Source organism: Budorcas taxicolor, chromosome 5, assembly GCF_023091745.1.
Source record: "Budorcas taxicolor isolate Tak-1 chromosome 5, Takin1.1, whole genome shotgun sequence".
NCBI classification, from domain to species: Eukaryota; Metazoa; Chordata; class Mammalia; order Artiodactyla; family Bovidae; genus Budorcas; species Budorcas taxicolor.
Genome location: NC_068914.1, coordinates 151189436 through 151206431, shown reverse-complemented (window position 1 = coordinate 151206431; position 16996 = coordinate 151189436). Strand labels below are relative to the sequence as shown.

Below are 16996 nucleotides of genomic sequence, written 5' to 3'. Positions count from 1 at the left end.
ATGTAACCATGAAGAGGGAAGACCTACTATAAAGTTACACACAGATTTTCAGCTGAACAGAAGGCCTGTGCCCCTAACCCCCCGTGTTGCTCAAGGGTCAACCGCATTGTTAAAATAGCATAGAATCAATCATCTGTTTAAGAAGGTACATAAATCACTTCAGGAAAAATTCTTTTTTGAATTTCAATATATGTCTAATCTAATAGACTGTTCAAAAATACATTAAACAAAAGATTCTTTAAAATGTTACCGAAGACAAGAAATGTTATGTTTCTTGATTTTCCTTTCAAAAACTTAGCAAGCCACTTACATCAGGAACCCAATTCATGAAAGATGTAAACAGGGTTCTGGATAAAGCGCAGCAATGAGTTGCTCTCACCTGCTGAGAATGCTGCATGGGTTGGGAGGATGGAACCCCTGTTAAACTACTTGAAGATGGCTGACCCTGGCTCTGCCCCTGTGCCTGAAGGAAAGAAGTGAATACAAAAAATTAGAGCAGCCCAAAGGTACCCGTACACAAAGGTCAGGCTTCTGCAATAAACATATGAGTTCCTGCCTGAGCAAGATGAAACATTAGCTTGGTCAAGTATGGTGGGAGAGGTGGCTGGGGCAGGTTTTTAAAGAGAAGGGTAGAGAAGGATCGTATTATAGAACATACCGTGCAAAAACCACTGATGGTTAAAACCTAACCTATTCCACTGCTCAGGCTGTAATTTTTACCAAAATAGTAACATTCATAATAAAATTGTTACTGAAAATCAGGAAAAAAGTATCCAGACTATCAATGTGAAAAACCTATCTGAACAAAGAAAAGAGGGTATTTAAATAGATAATGTGACTTTGGTTCCTTTTGCTATTTCTTATAGTGATATAGTGACTTTTGTCAAAAAATGTAAAAAACAAAAACCTGTTACTATTAACTGCCAAGTACCTAGAGCAATGGTTCTCAACCAGGGCCACTTTGGGTGCCCCACACCCTTCCCAGGGACATTCGGCAATATCTGGATGTGTTTTTGGTTGGCACAGCTGGGAGATGTAGCTGCTCCTGGTATTTAGTGAGTAGAGGCCACAGATGCTGCTAACATCCAACAAATGCACAGAACAGCCTCCACAACTAAGAGTCACCTAATCTAAAAAGTCAGTAAGGGTGAATCTGAGAAACTCTCACCTCGAAGAGATCTCAAGTTAAACAAGGTGAGAGTGAAAGAAGAACTTGACAGAGGTGAGTCATGAAGATGCGAAGCCCCACCTCTACTGTCTCATCTCAGTTCAGAGGCACTTCTTTGAAGCCTACTTGGATAGGACACCCAATCCAACTGCATCTTCACCACCTGAGCATATATTCGTGCTGCCACCTTTCCTGTAGAGTACTTGATGTTTAAAATTTCATTTTGGAAGTTCACAGAGTGAAAGTGGCAGTGCACACATTTAGAGTAGAGCTGACAACCAGTGTGTTAACGTGAGCTTATCACACTGCATATGCACGCAGTACAAATTTTCAAGCTCTGGATCTTTCTGCTTCTTAGTACTGCTCTAGGTAACTAGTATTTGATGTATACTTTGGGGGATACTTTTGCCTCAGATGAGGGAAGAACATAGGAAGGAAGTATGAAGAACATATAGTAATTTATATAAGAGTGAGACCATTTAAAATATCCAAATAACATCCTGAATACATGACTGCAAAGTTTCCTAATTAACTGCACAATCTCCTACACCGATTTTATAACTTACACATTTGACAAAATGTATCAAGGGAATATATAAAACAGTCAATACTGATTCCACTTCTTGAATCCTATTATGCCCATCATTTTGTCTTTAGTTGCAAGAGGCTGCATATGTTCACATACATTAACAGCATTTAATCTGTTGAGGAAAAATCTAAGAACTGAGATATCTCATGTTCCTTACCTTGCAACATATATCACAAATTCTTAAGACAAAAGAAGCCCCATCACCCATACTAGATTCTAATTTAGTTACTAAAAATTAGAATTAGTCAATTTAATGGATTAACATTTTATTTAAACATATAATACATGGTGACTTATTGGATGCCACTTTAAAAAGGCATCTTCATTTGTTAAGATAAATTCCTAAGGTGTTTCCTGTTTTTTAAGATCCTTTCATACTAGTGGAAACTCTATATATTCCTAATACTACTTAAAAAAAAAAATTCCCTATTTTCCATTCTTTTCATTTTAAGGGAAAAAAAAATTATCTCCTCCAAGTTTTAAAAACTAGCCATGTTTGTTTCTAGGGAGAAAGAAACATTTTACAGTACTGTTTGTAAATAATCAATGTCAACTTTATAGACACTAACATGTTCACAACTAATTGAAAACTCCATCCATTCTATTGAGCTGACCAAAAAGTTTGTTCGGGTTTTCACATACCATCATACAGGAAAACTCAAATGAACTTTCTGGCCAACCCAATATGTATGGACAGAAATAACTGATTTTGACAAGTAATTAAAATTCTAAGTTTTTCTTTTCTCCAAGGGTTTGTACACATTATAGGTCAATCAAGCAGCTTCAGTCTCATATTTTGGTCTTAAATACAAGTAGTTTAAAATTACCCTCCCCGATCAATGGAGAAACTCCACAATAATTAAACAATATCCCTGATGAATGGAAAAGAGGGACAGAAAACTTAAATGTAACTGTCACAGCAGGGTAGTGTAAAAGAACCGTGAAGTTTTCCTATAACCTGTGGATGGAGTGCAGATCCTCCTGAAGAAAATGAGGTGGATAAAACCTGCGGAGAGGTGGCTCCTTGGGGGAAACAGAAGAAGAGTGGGGATTCTTGTAACACTGTCTGAGGCAGGCGGATAAAGGGTAATGAGACGTCAGAGCCAAAAGGAGCAGCTGCTCCCCCTGTAGGGGGAGGTGACTGAAATTCACTGGGGTCTGAAGAAGTGACCTGGGAGGAATCACTGGAGTACTCTGGGCTTCCTATGGGCCAGGTCTGTCCGGTGGGCTCCACCACAGAGATGGTCAACTCTGGGGCCTGGGGCGCCTGCTGTTCTTCAGTCACAGGCTGCAGGCGGCTGTGTAATCCTGCAGGTTGAGGAGGTGGTTCTTCCTGGTTCGAGTCCACAGCAACCTGCCGATTTCGGTAAATGCGGTGAGGTAAAACTCCTCCCCCTCCTTCTCCTGAAGAGGAGCTTGGAGTATGAACGTGAAACTCAAACACACAACTGCTTCTGCTCTCGTTGTTATGAGTTAACACAGCAGGTGCAGAATGAGGAACAAAGACAGGGTGAAACTTCAAGCGTGTGGCATCTGTACTGACAGGTGCAGAAACGCTAGACTGGGGAGAGCCTGGGCTCAGTCCCGAATCTAATCTTACATTCTGGAGGTGTCCTACCAGGAAAGCCTGTCCCGATGGAAATTCAAAGACAGAACTGGAGGTGGGGCCCCCGTGCACTGGCTTCTGCTCAGGTGTCTGCTTCATAGGACTTGACAGGACTGGTGAGCTGTATGGAAAACCCTCAAACTGTTCTGCCACCTGGGCCTGGTAATGTACCCCGGCTAGATACACTGCTTCCGGAGGGAGGAAGTAGTGAGCTTCTTCTGGAAGCACCAGTCCAGCTCTGTAGTCACTGTAATCTGGAGCTGGCTCGAACACAGGATGGGCCTGCACCTCACACAGCTCCCCAGCTCTACTGGCTGCAGTGCCCCACATGACTACAGTCTCTGGAGTCCAGTTAGGTGGGCTGCCACCAGGTGGAAGAAGACTCTGGCCGACAGTCCTCAGCAGGGGTTGGAACTGGTGAGTTTGGGCTTCCAAGAAGGAGGTGCTCTTACGCCGCTGGGCAATGGCCACCTTCGGTGGACAGGTGGGAGGTGGTGAAAAAGAAACTGGACGTTCATGAATAGTTGGGAAAAATATCTGTGATTCTGGGTATGTTGGGGTCCCCCCACGCGGATGCGCCATGGACTGAGGCTGTATCAACATGAATAAGACAAGTAATTCATACATTCATATGTGAAATTACATCAGACATGCACATCTGGGCAGCTCTGTGTAACCCTACAAAATGGTTACACCAAATTTATAATTAATAAAGAAATACAATGCTTTTGGAAATTATGTGCATAGTAAAAACCCATTAAATACATCCAGGGTCAATAAAACTATTCTGTGGGGATCTTTGCATTAGATAAGAGCTGCTTTTCCACAACGCTCCCCTCCTCAAGGGAAATGAAGAATTTAACCTTCCAAGTGACTATTCTGCTTTTACCCACAAGTAACATGCTCACCTATGACTGTACCAAATCTTCCAACCCTGAAGCCTTACTGTCTTCTATGTTAAGAGGCTCCACGGTTCATTTCTGATTAACTAATGTCATGTCTTCTAACTAGAAATCAGAAGAGATTCCTGGTGGGTAGTAAAAGATACACAGCTTGGCTAGTGACCATCATGTCTTTCCCTGTCTGCCCCAAACCGTATGCAGTGAGTTTTACTACATGAAGCAGGTTACAGATGCCAAGCCACTGAACGCCCACTTTTCTGATGCCAGTTTAAAGGTCAACTAATTTGCTGTTCAAATCAGGTGAAAAGGGTAATGTAAATAGCCAACTTGATTTGACAGCATTTTTTGGTCATAGAAGCAGTTCTAGGTTAACACTCTAAAAATGAGAATTCTACCCTGTCAAATGCAAATGGTACACACTGTAATAATTCACTTTCACAGGCCCTTTTTTTAAAGGGTAGATCAGTTTCACTCTTTCAATAACGAAAGATCCTATCAAAATCGCAAAACGGCTCCATTATTACTTCTTCACAACAGTTAAAAGGAGGTTTCTATTTTGAATCAGAATGCTCTGGTTTACTGTTGTTTATTCAAGAGTATTCCGAGGCCATAAAGACACTATACAGTTAATCACTCTCCTAGGTACAAATCTGAAGGTTTTGGGATTCCTAGATCAGAATGCTAACCAAATCCTCTATCTGGAAAAGCAGCAGCAAAGTCCCACATATCTACAGACATTAATGGGGCCAAAGCAAACTGCATATATTTTATGTGCATCTAACGTACTGCATTAGAGTCAAGGTCCATTATTCAATTTAAAAAAAAAAAAAACTTGCCAAGAGGGAACATTATGTGGCCTTTTAGTTTGTTGATCCCTCATTTTGAATAGGTAACAAATTAAAAGCAACTTTCTCTCTTCAATTATTCCTCACTGACTATGGGAATAAATGGACTCAAGCAGCATTATCAGTATCTCTCTGGAACAAAGTGAAAACATATTTCGGTAATCTTTGATAAAGAGAAAGTTTGCTTTCGAAAAAGCCAACGAGTTTAAAATTAAATAATACACATACTCTGGTAAAATATGAAAATGCAAGGAGTTGAATACACTGGCGGGGGATAGGAGATTATGCTGCTCAAAGACTGCTATGTGCCCAGGGTGTCATAAGCATTCTCTCTGATTACCTCCTTGCTTTTCTCCCCACTACAGCCTTATAACAAATTACAGGAAAAACCTATTTCCTAAAAGCGTACTATATTACTAAGTTCAGCCCTGTTTTTTAATCGTTATTACAACTCCTGATGCCTGGATGTATTCATTGGTGATAAATGTTCATCTGTCAGGAAGTTGATGTTACATACAGCACTGACAAAGAGGGAAGGCAGGCTGGAGCGTCGGCACTCGCGCTGAGAGGCAGAGTACATAGGCAGGACCCTCTCCAATGCTTTAGAAAGCTTTTCGGCAAAAGTCTCCTCGGGGGCAGTCCAGAGGAGGGAAGGAGAAAGAGGTGCGGACAGCACTGGTGGTGGGGTGGAAGGAGCACCGGGAGAGATGCGGGGCAGAGAGGGGGCAGCAGCAAGATGGGGGACACAAACCGACATGCTACGGCCACGACGAGGCTAAACAGAAAACAAACACACGTGAAAAACACAGCACTCTGAAAACAAAACAACAAAATGTACAATGGTCACAGGGCACAGCTGACATAAAAGAAATGTTCCATCCTCCCCCCATTCCACAAAGTCATTTTCTGAGGAGACAGAATTCCACAAAGCACACTTGGCAGACCATACTATTCTCTCTACACTTGGTCAAGTACAGGTTTTTTAAAATTAACCACCAAAATAATGATCAAGTACCTTCCTAAACATTCTGAAATAACATTAATTGTTATGAGTGTATGAATAAGAATGACCGACTGAGGCAGCAGAACAGACTGGGAAAACAATGAGTACTGGCTGTAGTCTCTGCAAACTTGTTAATAAACTCTGTCAGTTTAATGCACATTATAAGATGCAGAAGATCTTAAGACTGGATTGCTCTGCTGGAGCTCTGGGAACCTCAGACATACAAGATTTCTAAGTCCTAATTTAGAAGGCAGTAGACAAAAAAGTTGTTGGCTGATAGAATAGTTTATCACATTTGCCTATCTGTCTATAAAGCTTAAAGTCATATTCCAGGAAAAGCATTAGCTTTCTAGACATAATTCATAATAGGTACAGGAAATAGTCTGCATTTTTACTATAGTAGTCAATGGAAAAATATCTAAACTGTGAATCTCTAAAAAATAACGTTAAAATTTTTTTCAGCCACATCAGAGGTTCAATTTTGGTTTAAAAGTTTAAAGCACCTTAATATAAAGGTTTCAATATAGCTACAAAGCAGCAAATCTAAAGCTCTAAGGCTGTCCTGAGCATGTCTGTTATTTCCTTTTAGAAACTGTGAACTGTTTAATTAATTACATTTTCCCCCACTCTTGCTTCTCTTGTATTTTTAAATTTTACTTGTAATTGATATGCTACTGCAAGCCATGGTAAATACTTTCTGGAATTAGGACTGATTATAAAAGCTTTGAAAAATCCTCAATATTTAGTAATTCTTCATGATACTTTCATGGAATATTATCATTAAAAGGCAGGGAGTTTGCCTTTTTTCATTTCATTAATGGTGTGCTTTTAGAACATTAATAAATATAGCTATATTTGTGGCTAAATATTTAGCATCTTCATGAACAGTCAGTCCTTTTCCATTTCTAAAATAGAGACCCAAAGTTCATATCCTGTGATGCAGGAAGCCAAGAGATTAGAAAGTTTTTTAAAAATCTATAGTTATGATGATCCAGAAGAAATCAACAAGAGTAGAAACTGATAAGAAATGCTGACAAATAATATTTGTTACACCACAGAAATACACTTGTACAGTCTGTATAAAGCTCTTCTACCCTACCTACTTATTTTAAAGGTCAGAGAAGTAGATTGCTACTACAACTGGAAGTTTTCTTTCTGTAACTGTGGCCATTCATCTTAAGATGTAGCCAATGCAGAACTAACTAATGGACTCTAAAACAAACAAACATCTTTTATTCCAGCTGTAGGGTAAGAGACCAGAATAAGCAGTATTTTCTTACCAGAGAAAGAGTTTCATTCAATGAAGAACAAGACTTTCACAAATTCAGATTAAAAGTTCCTGAGACAGAGGGGCAATCTATCTGCCTAAAGATCTCACTAAACAACAGCACTGTAGTGACCAGTTATTCTCAATTCCATCTGAGGCAGAAGATGCATCTTGTTTACTTCTGAAGACTTCATGGAAGGTTTACCAAAGAAATGGGGTATTATCTACTGGTCTATTTGAACATTCTCTGTATGAGAAGCAAGAGTGGCTAACATAAAACATGGGTAATAATGTGTGTGTGTATGTATATATATGCATAGGTACAAATGTACAATATATACATCAGGATATAATTGCTACAAATTGAATCTGAAAATAAATCAGTCATAAAACAGATACCAAAACAAAGGGAAGAAGCAAATGAACATATACTAGGGAAAGAACTTGTGTCCAACACAGACTTTAAGGCAAGAACACGCATAGCAACTGATGATTAAACACAAGCGCTAAATTAAATGGTCATTCCTTTTCTCTGGTGTACTCACATGCAGCAGTCTATAATGGTTTGAAGGTCTTACCTGTGTTTCACACAATAAGACATCTTACAGAAAATACTTAGTAATTCTTTCAAGTAACTTTTGAAAAACTCTCCTTGTCCCCCACCCACATTTGTATGTCTAACTTACATTGCTTTGAACAGTTTCAACTTTAAAGTGCTAGAGAGCATTATCTTTAATCAAACGCTGATTAGTTTAAATCTTGTGAACAGTGTCTTCACAGAGTAATGCATGTATCCCACCCTGCCTGTACCACTCTGATGGCACTTTAATAAATAACCTGCCTCCTCTGGAAAGGCACCACCTGTACTTTTCACTTTGGACTCGTGCTGTCACTCATTCAGTGGCAGAGTGTGCCCTGAGCATGTAACAGGCGTGCGCGCTCTTGCGCAGTTACTCACCAAACTTGAGGGTGGATATACCGCATGGGGCTGAGCCTGTGCTTGGACAACAGACGCTGTGTGCCCTGGGAGGGTGCCAGTGGAAGGTGCCTGCTCATGCTGGGACCCGTACGAAACTGTCTGTTGGCTGCTAACTCGAGATTCCGTGAAGACAGAGGACCCCTGACCACTGTCAACTGTCCCGTCAGCTGAAGGAGAAGTTGCCAAAATACAAGACAGAGAGACAAATCATGAAAAGGTGATTCACGTTTTCCCATCACAAACCCCTGATTTTAGAGTTAATTGGTCTTATCTTTGCACAGACCTGAACTAAATAAAGAATGACTAGTTTTACTAAGTAGATTTCTATGTTTAACAGAGAAATCCATATAGAAAAGTTTCATCTTAAAAAAAAAATCCCCTGGCTATCACAGAATTTACCACCCGATGAACAGGGGGAATAAAACAGAACGTTGTTAACAGGCCTGACATTTTTGACACAGCTTCCAAAGTCTTAACCATGGAAACCAGCGGGCTCTAAGTATTAAGATGGCTCAATTAGTAACTAGTGGCCTCATTAATTTCTAGTTTATACGTTATTCAGCTTTGCTAAAAGAGCTGAATCAGATTAACAGGTTCAATATTAAGTAGGTAAGATAAATTTGTTACATTTCACTATTAATTTAAGAAATTGTAAAAGGTAGGAATCTACAAATAGAACATCCAAGCTACTGGAACCTGCAGAATTTCTCACATCCTAATCCCATTTCCTCACTGTCCCATTCTTCTATGCTATTAGCTGTGAACGTAAGAACCAAAAGGAAAACGAGCTAGCAACCATTTCAAACCTCGTTTATATGTTAGATTCACAATTCAAAACCAAGAGGCCAGTGCAAAACAATGACCAGGAAGACAGAGCGTTAGCTAAGAGCGTGCCTAGCAACCTCACTGGGCCCCTGATACTCACATATCACAGACACACCAGGCTGCTGGTACTGCAGCTGCTGATGCTGGTCGGCCTCAGGCTCCTCTGGCTCTACCTGCGTGGAGACGGACGCAGACGCAGCAGAGGCAGCGGGTCCACCAGTGCTGGTGGCAGGGGGCTGCTGGACTCCGGCCTGGGCAGTGCTGGGCTGCTGCTCCACCTGCTGCTTGAGGCTGCTCTCCTCCTGCTTTCTTTTTTCTTGCTCCTCCCGCACTAATTGACGCTGTTCTCGTTTTCTCTTAATTAACGACACTCTATCTTTGATGGCTTTCGCCATGGTCTTGTGATCACCTTCACAGACATACCCAGAATCTACCTATAGGATGAAAGGGTACATCAGGAAGCAGCAGGATAGCAAAAGAAAACAAACCAAACACAAACAACAATCTTTCGGGAAAGGAAAACAGAGAAGGAGAGGGAGAAAGAACTGTCCGAGGACTGACCTTAACCAAACAGTGAAACTACTGGTCTGCACTATGCACTTGCCCACCATTTTTGCAGATACTCATGGAGTGGATGCATATTATCTTTATACAAACTCATGAAGTACATATACCTTCACTAATTATAACAAATCAACAGGGAACCTAAGCATCCAAGTGGTAAAACCAAAACGCTCATTTTATCATACTCAATTTCCCACTCACATATAACCATCAATATGAACCTGTGTTGCTTTTACTTCTTTGCACTAGAAAGAAAGAAAAGAAAAGAAAGTGAAGTCGCCCAGTCGTGTCCGACTCTGAGACCCCATGGACTGTAGTCTACCAGGCTTCTTCATCCATGGAATCTTCTAGGCAAGAGTACTGGAGTGGGTTGCCATTTCCTTCTCCAGGAGATCTTCCTGACGCAGGGATCGAACCCGGGTCTCTAGCACTGTGGGCAGACGCTTTACCGTCTTTTCACTGGACAACCACTTGACCAAACAAAACAACTGTGGTAAATATATGAAAGTTAAAAATAAAAACTCAAATAATATAAAAACCTGACAGTTAAAAATAAGTACCTCTCTCATGCTGACCCCTTCTCAGATGTTAAGTACTGAATGGCTCTGACACATTCGGGCAGAGACCATTTATATCTCTGCTCAGTAAATGGCTATTAAGGCACCATGGAAAGCCTAAGCTTGGCAAAGCGTTTCCTTGAAAATGACTGGCCAAAAGCTGCCTACTAACGATCGATCATGAAAATTTCCTTTGAAGTAAAAACAATGTGTGAACTGCTTATTGGGTTTATTACCCAGATGACTGACCAAAGGCTAATGTATCAGTATGCAGAAACAATTTTTTATTCTAACTAAATAGGTTACACTAATTAGAAGTCAGTCAACCTTACAGACTTTGAAAATGACTTCAAAATGTCCTCCAATTCATTCCCTCTCTGTATATCTGCCTGCCTGCCTGTCTGTCCATCCATCTATCTACTATACATATCTATGCATATACATGTCTTCTAAAATAAAAATAAATCTTGGGACCATTAACGTAATTTTATATCAATAGGATATGTCATACACACTGCTTCATAAACTGCTTTTCTGCTCAATAGTATCAACTTATATCAATAGTATCAATGTATATAAATCAACATAAAATTTAAATGGCTTGATCAGTGTTAATTTACCATTTCTTGAGCAACGTCTTCTGGCACATCTTTCTCCAAGTCAAAGGAAAACTCGATAGCTTCATTGTCTTTGTATTTCCCCTTTAGTTTCTTAATATCTTCAATACGTAGCCATAATTTAATGGCTATCTTTTCTCCATCATCTTCTTCTGCTAATTCTACCCGTACCCCTGTTTCTTCTTGGAAGAAGGCATGGTTCAAAAGGTCTTTGATAGAGTATCTTCAAAAGAGAAGGGGAAGAAACAAAAAACAAAACGCCATTAGATTTAAAAGATACTTCTCAAATATGTTATGTTTAGAATAATGAAAAAGGACTGCAAAAAGTAGAACAGGAATTTTCTAATTCATTTCTACACTGCTTCATTTAAGCAGTGATTATAGTTTTACTCAAGTTATGGAACATCAAAACAATCTCATTTATGAATAAGGGCTGAAAGCGATACTTTTTATTACTGGAGTATAATTGCCTTAAAACGTTGTGTTAGTTTCTGCTGTACAACAAAGTGAATCAGCTATGTGTACACATACAGCCCCTTCCCTCTTGCGCCTCCTACTCTTTTAGGTCATCACAGAGAACCCAGCTGGATTCCCTGTGCCATACACTAGCTTCCTAGCAGGTACCTATTTCATACATGGCAGCGTATATATGTCAGTGCTACTCTCCCTGGAAATGATACTTTTAAATGTGTTATATAGTGCTTGTATTAATAGTTGACCAAATTCTTGTATGTATGATCTCATCTGATTTCTGGTATCCAATGAGATACCATTTCCTGATCAGCAGGAAATGGATGGATTCTGAGAGACTGACCATCTTGCTCAGTTATAAAAGTCATAAATCATAGAATCAAAACTCAAAGACCTTTTTATTTCTATAGTACATTACCTTCTAATATAGCAATTTTCCTTTACACAATAAATCCTCTCAATTCTTGGTTCAGCACCTAGTGTACTAGGCAAGCAGAAGTCTGGTCATGGAACAGTTTCTCTAGAAAAATGGTCTCAAAATACCAGTAATCTAGTAAACTGTTCCATCCAGACAAGAAACAAGAGTACCACATTCTATGACTGGAGACAAATATTCATTTATAGTTTTTCAAAAAAATGTTCTTAAAGAGATTAAGGCGTCTCCTTTTCAATCAGTGTATATAAAAACAGAAACCCAAACTAAATTTCTACTAAAAAGCCTTAAAGATCAAGATCTTAAGCTCTTCCAAATAACAAAGTTATGAAAAGAATATGAGACTGGAGAAGTGAAGATATGGAATTCTTTAATTTGGCTGAAATACCTATCACTCACGTTCTTCAAGAGGCAGATTATGTTCAATTCACACTTTGTACTAGTGGGTCTACTTTTTCTTCTGTGGAGGGTGACGGGGGATGGTGAAGGTAGATTATTTTTCAAAAACAGACACTGGACCTTTGCCATGCCTAACGGGTGATGAATCAGCTATATGGCACATCAGATACTTGCCACTCCTCTGAGAAGAGCCCTCTGTTAGCATAATGACTAAGCTAGATCTCCTCCCAAGCTCTGGGTGAAGTTGTCTCTTCTTACTCAAAGGAATTTTGACATTTTGCTCTTCTACAATTCTGGCATAGCAACAGTAAATCAAAACCAGCATAGCTGAGTTGATTTTAAAGAGCCAAAATTTTACTTCATCTTTAGAATTCAACTGGTAAACAGCTAAGGAAGAGATCTGCTATATCAGGATAGAACCTAGTGAGTTTTATAAATCATGTAGATGCTATAAGTAAGTAGCTCTTATTGAACATAGCAGCTACATTTAAGGTGGTTTTGGTTTATTCAAAGTCTACCAAACCACATTTTTACGATATTTCAGTATACTAAATCTGAATACTAGCTCCAGTGGATAGAATTTTACTTTCCAAGATATTACAAGACATAAACAGAGAAACTAAGCACAAGTAAAGTATTACATACACCTTAGGTTGAGGGTTCTATTCAGAGCATATTATACTTGAAGTTTCTGTTTAAGCAATATCCAGGTCAACAGAGGCAACTTACCTTTCATCTTTGTTTTGCCGTATGCATCCTTCAATAATTTCCTTCACTTCAGGAATTGCTACTTTGTCAAAACTGGCTGGCTTCACCCCCTGAAAATCATAAAAATAGCAACAGGAACACATCAAGGAAGGCAGGGACTTTGAACCTGAATTTCAACTTGCCTCCTAAGGTTCTACTAGACTGCCTTCTCACCATCCTGGCTTTTTCCTGGTTTGCCTGCAGGATCTAGTTCATGCAGGGTCAGAGCTGGGTAGTAGCAATTTAGCCCCTACAAGGGAATAGTTAAGACAGCGAAGTCACTTACTTCCATGGCCACGACACTGCTAGTGACAAAAGCAGGCTATCGTTAGCATCTTTTGCTGTGTTTCAGGTAATGGAACTTTTGGCTAAAACAAAGCCCAACTGTTCTAATTGGTTAGAAGATCTTCTGTTCAACCTTGTTCCCTAACACATTAATCAACATAACATGCAACTCTTGAACAGAGAACCCATGTGTGGGCATGAATTCACACGCTTAGTCTGGCAGGCATTCTATCATTATAGTACTCCTTAACAAACTCAGTAAGAAGTGAAGAATTTGGACTGGCTTGGTATGGTAGCTGAAGAGCAAACTGTCTTGTACATATGAAAACATAAAATGACAACACATCAGACTCATCTGAAAGACAAACTTTCTAATTAATTTCAGAAAAAAATTTAACATCACTATTATATTAAATAGCACCATTGTAATACTGTAGAATTTTCACAAAAGGTAAATTTTTGCAAACAAAAATTTCAGCGGTGTGTGGAAAATGTATATAAGATAGAAGAACAACAACCTACTCCTGTCTGAGAGGTGGTGTGGAGAAGAACATCTCATTATCTATTCCTGCCTATCCTAAGTCACACAGACTGAGCTGAAGTAGCAACACGATATACTTTCCAAGAGGCACAGTAAGTCTATGACCACCTAACACACAGCGAGGAGGAGACAGGGAACAGGGACTAGAATTAATCACCTAATGTCTCGGTGACAATACATATTATTTGAATTTTTCCTCAATCTTCTTATTTTTCAAGTCTAGCTAAGTCTTCCCAACCAGTCCTTGTCTTCACATAATCATTCTAATAAAAACAAAAAACAATGTCATTGAAGGAAAAGCCTGCTTTAATTGAGCAAGCTGGCATGGTATGGCGTGGTATTTTAAATTAAAGCTAAAGAAAACAGGAACTGTTTTTTTTTTTTTTTAAGGATGACGCTCACTAGAAGTTCTCTGGTAGCAGAAACACTGGAGATTTTTATATTTGCTTTTAAGTTTTACAATAAACATGTTAAAGTATAAAGCAAACTTTTAAGATGGCATTTACAAATATAATGGGAAGAACAGTCTAAAATACTTTAAAAAAATAAGATACTGTGTATTATAAGTTCCTAGAACACTCACTATTGGCAGAAAACTATCTGAAAGATTGTTCTTTGGTAAAATCAGACACTAATACACAGCTGGCCTTTCATGTAAGGACACTTCAAATATTATAGAAAAGAAGTTAAAGAGGATATAGAACAGGATTAGAAAACATGTTCCCACTTCCATAAACGCACATGTTTTAGAGGAATGAGTCTGACCTGGCAACTCTACATATTGAGGTAATAAATCACACATATACTGACTGTACTAAGACTCTTCCTTTTCAATTTAGCACAGGCATACTGGGAAGACGAAAGGAGGGAGCTTAAGACTTGAGTTAGGTGTGAGCTGGACAAGGAGAGGCAGCTCTGAGCTTCACTTCCCTGTCTAGCAAAGAGGGATGATACCTGTTTAACTATATTCATGGGAACTAGAATCGTATGTGACTATCCAAGTTGAAAGCTCTGAATTATTAAGTTTGCTGACCTAAGGCACCTTTGACTTCAAAAGTAATCACCAAAGGTAATAAGGCTTAGAGTTAAAAAAAGGATACAATTCTCTTTGAAAAATAATCACCAAGATCCACAGTGAATATGCTTTCAGCTTTGGTTATCCTTAAAAATAATCCTCTTGTTAACCCTACCTATGCAGACAAACACATTCACAACAGGAATTTCTATTTACAGGTAGAAAAGCGAGTTGAACAGCCGAGATACCAGATCACAGTTGCAAAACCAGCAACTATGCATCATATAACACACTGACTACTAGGGTAAGCTGCTTTCTCAACGTATAGCCAAGATTCAGGGGCAGCAAACTCTGCACCACTACTGCACAAACTGCCACTGCCATATTCAGCTGCTGCTGCCGCCTTAAAGAACACTGCAGGCACTGAGACGGCCAATACAAGAGACAGTCCAGCAGCCTGTATTCAGACATCACCCAATGAAAAAGACAAGAAGAAATTTCACCAAGCACCAAGAAGTCAGGATTATCCAAATATCTATCAAAATATCTAACAGAGGTATTCTGAATCACGTGGAAAGAAGCAAGGAGATACAGGAATTGTATATTAAAAGTGACCAAAAAAAAAAGTAAAAATAAGCATAAAACATCAATGACCTTGAATGTGACCTACTGAAGACATCGGGGCACCTGATGGAAAGCCACTTAAAATCAACAAGCACATGTTTCAATACACAAGAAGCATCATACTCAGAAGCTTCTTTTCTATCTAAGAGAACTGTTTTTTAAATAATTGACAATTTTTTAAATTAAAACACTGATTTAAGATTATTCTAAAACATGATTTAGGCACCAGACAGAACAATGATAAGAAAATGTTTTCATGATAATATTTCATCTTTTTTCCTTGAATTTGTTTACTTCAAAAAAGATGATTAACTTAAGAATCTAAAAATCCTTCAAATGACACCTCTTTTCTATACTGTCTGATTTAGCCCCACACAGTCTTATTTCAGTCCTGTTCTGACCAGCAGAAGCAAAGTTTTGCTCATCTATTCTGAATGAGGTTCAAGAACACAAAACAGAAAAGAGTACTAAGGAATAAACTGAGCTAATGTTTTACACATAAGAAAACCTAAGTTGAGAAGACTGGCGCCCTTTCCCTTCACCCTTCCAGAGCTAGCAACCTGCCAACTCCAGAAACACTCTTCCTCACTGCTGTGATTCACAAGACCTCTCTTCAGGCAGAAGTGCCATAAAATGTTTCTTTGACATGAAACAGTGGCTTGTTATTCTGCATTACACACAAGTACTTCTTCAACAGCTAATGTATATCCATTTAAGACACCTTTGGAATTAAAATTATATATTCTCATAAATGAAACAAAAAGGTGACTTTTATGCAATTTTAAATGGAGAACAAAAAGAAAAAACAACAACTGTGATTCTCCAAGGGTACATCAGAGTTGATATTAAAATAAAAAACTTGACATGAATCTTTATAAAATATGTTGCTTTATTTAAACTAAGAAAAACTCCAAACATACATGTATCTCACAGAGTTTTTCTGTCAATTCTATATACTTATGCAGCTAATCTGATGGAAAAATAAAGTGAGTCATAATAAAAATTAAAGTGAGTCACAATATAGTATTCTCCGGTTCAATCTTCTAGCTCTTAAAAACTGTCAGCACTTGTTTCTTAAAAACTTAAGCTGCAGTCTGTGTCAGGGTAACATTTTTCTCTTCCTGAGAGTAAAAATTTTCCTAACCACTTAGAATTGAGCAAGTCTCCTTCCTCCTCATAGAAAATGCTATGTAAGTTAACTAAACTGCAGAACTAATCTATTTTGAAAAGCATTCTGAACTAACAATCCCAATACTTTAACTGAAACCTTCCATACAAATATCACAACACACCTTTGGTATATATAGGAAATTCTTACCCACCTCATTTATACAATCCTTTTGAGAGCAGCAGCAGCAATGAGAATTTACGAAGACAAACACTGAGCAAAAATCTCTCTTTGTAAAATCCATCAGAAAAGGCAAAACAGACTTGTTAGAGGAAAATGTAGGGAAGGGATTGTATAGGATGTAAGTTAACAGGATAACTTAGCCCACAGCATAAGCAAGGCAGACATCAAAATCAGGCTGAAGTTGAATTTCCTGTTTAACACTAGCCAT

At 38.8% G+C, this 16996-nt stretch overlaps 1 protein-coding gene across 8 annotated transcripts in view; it reads right to left on the bottom strand.

Moving 5' to 3' along the window:
* The window catches only part of WNK1 (WNK lysine deficient protein kinase 1), a 126119-nt gene that overhangs the window by 30899 nt on the left and 78224 nt on the right, over nt 1-16996 (bottom strand). For 4 of the 8 annotated variants that reach the window (XM_052639866.1, XM_052639859.1, XM_052639863.1 and 1 more), the window contains exons 5-10: nt 12955-13043; nt 10926-11145; nt 9285-9618; nt 8339-8526; nt 7926-7958; nt 380-463 (exon numbers count right to left, since the gene is read on the bottom strand). In XM_052639866.1, coding sequence (XP_052495826.1) covers nt 380-463; nt 7926-7958; nt 8339-8526; nt 9285-9618; nt 10926-11145; nt 12955-13043 — 948 coding nt within the window. The remainder of the gene's footprint in view (nt 1-379; nt 464-7925; nt 7959-8338; nt 8527-9284; nt 9619-10925; nt 11146-12954; nt 13044-16996) is intronic. The other 4 variants (XM_052639861.1, XM_052639862.1, XM_052639864.1 and 1 more) reach the window with 2 other exon arrangements.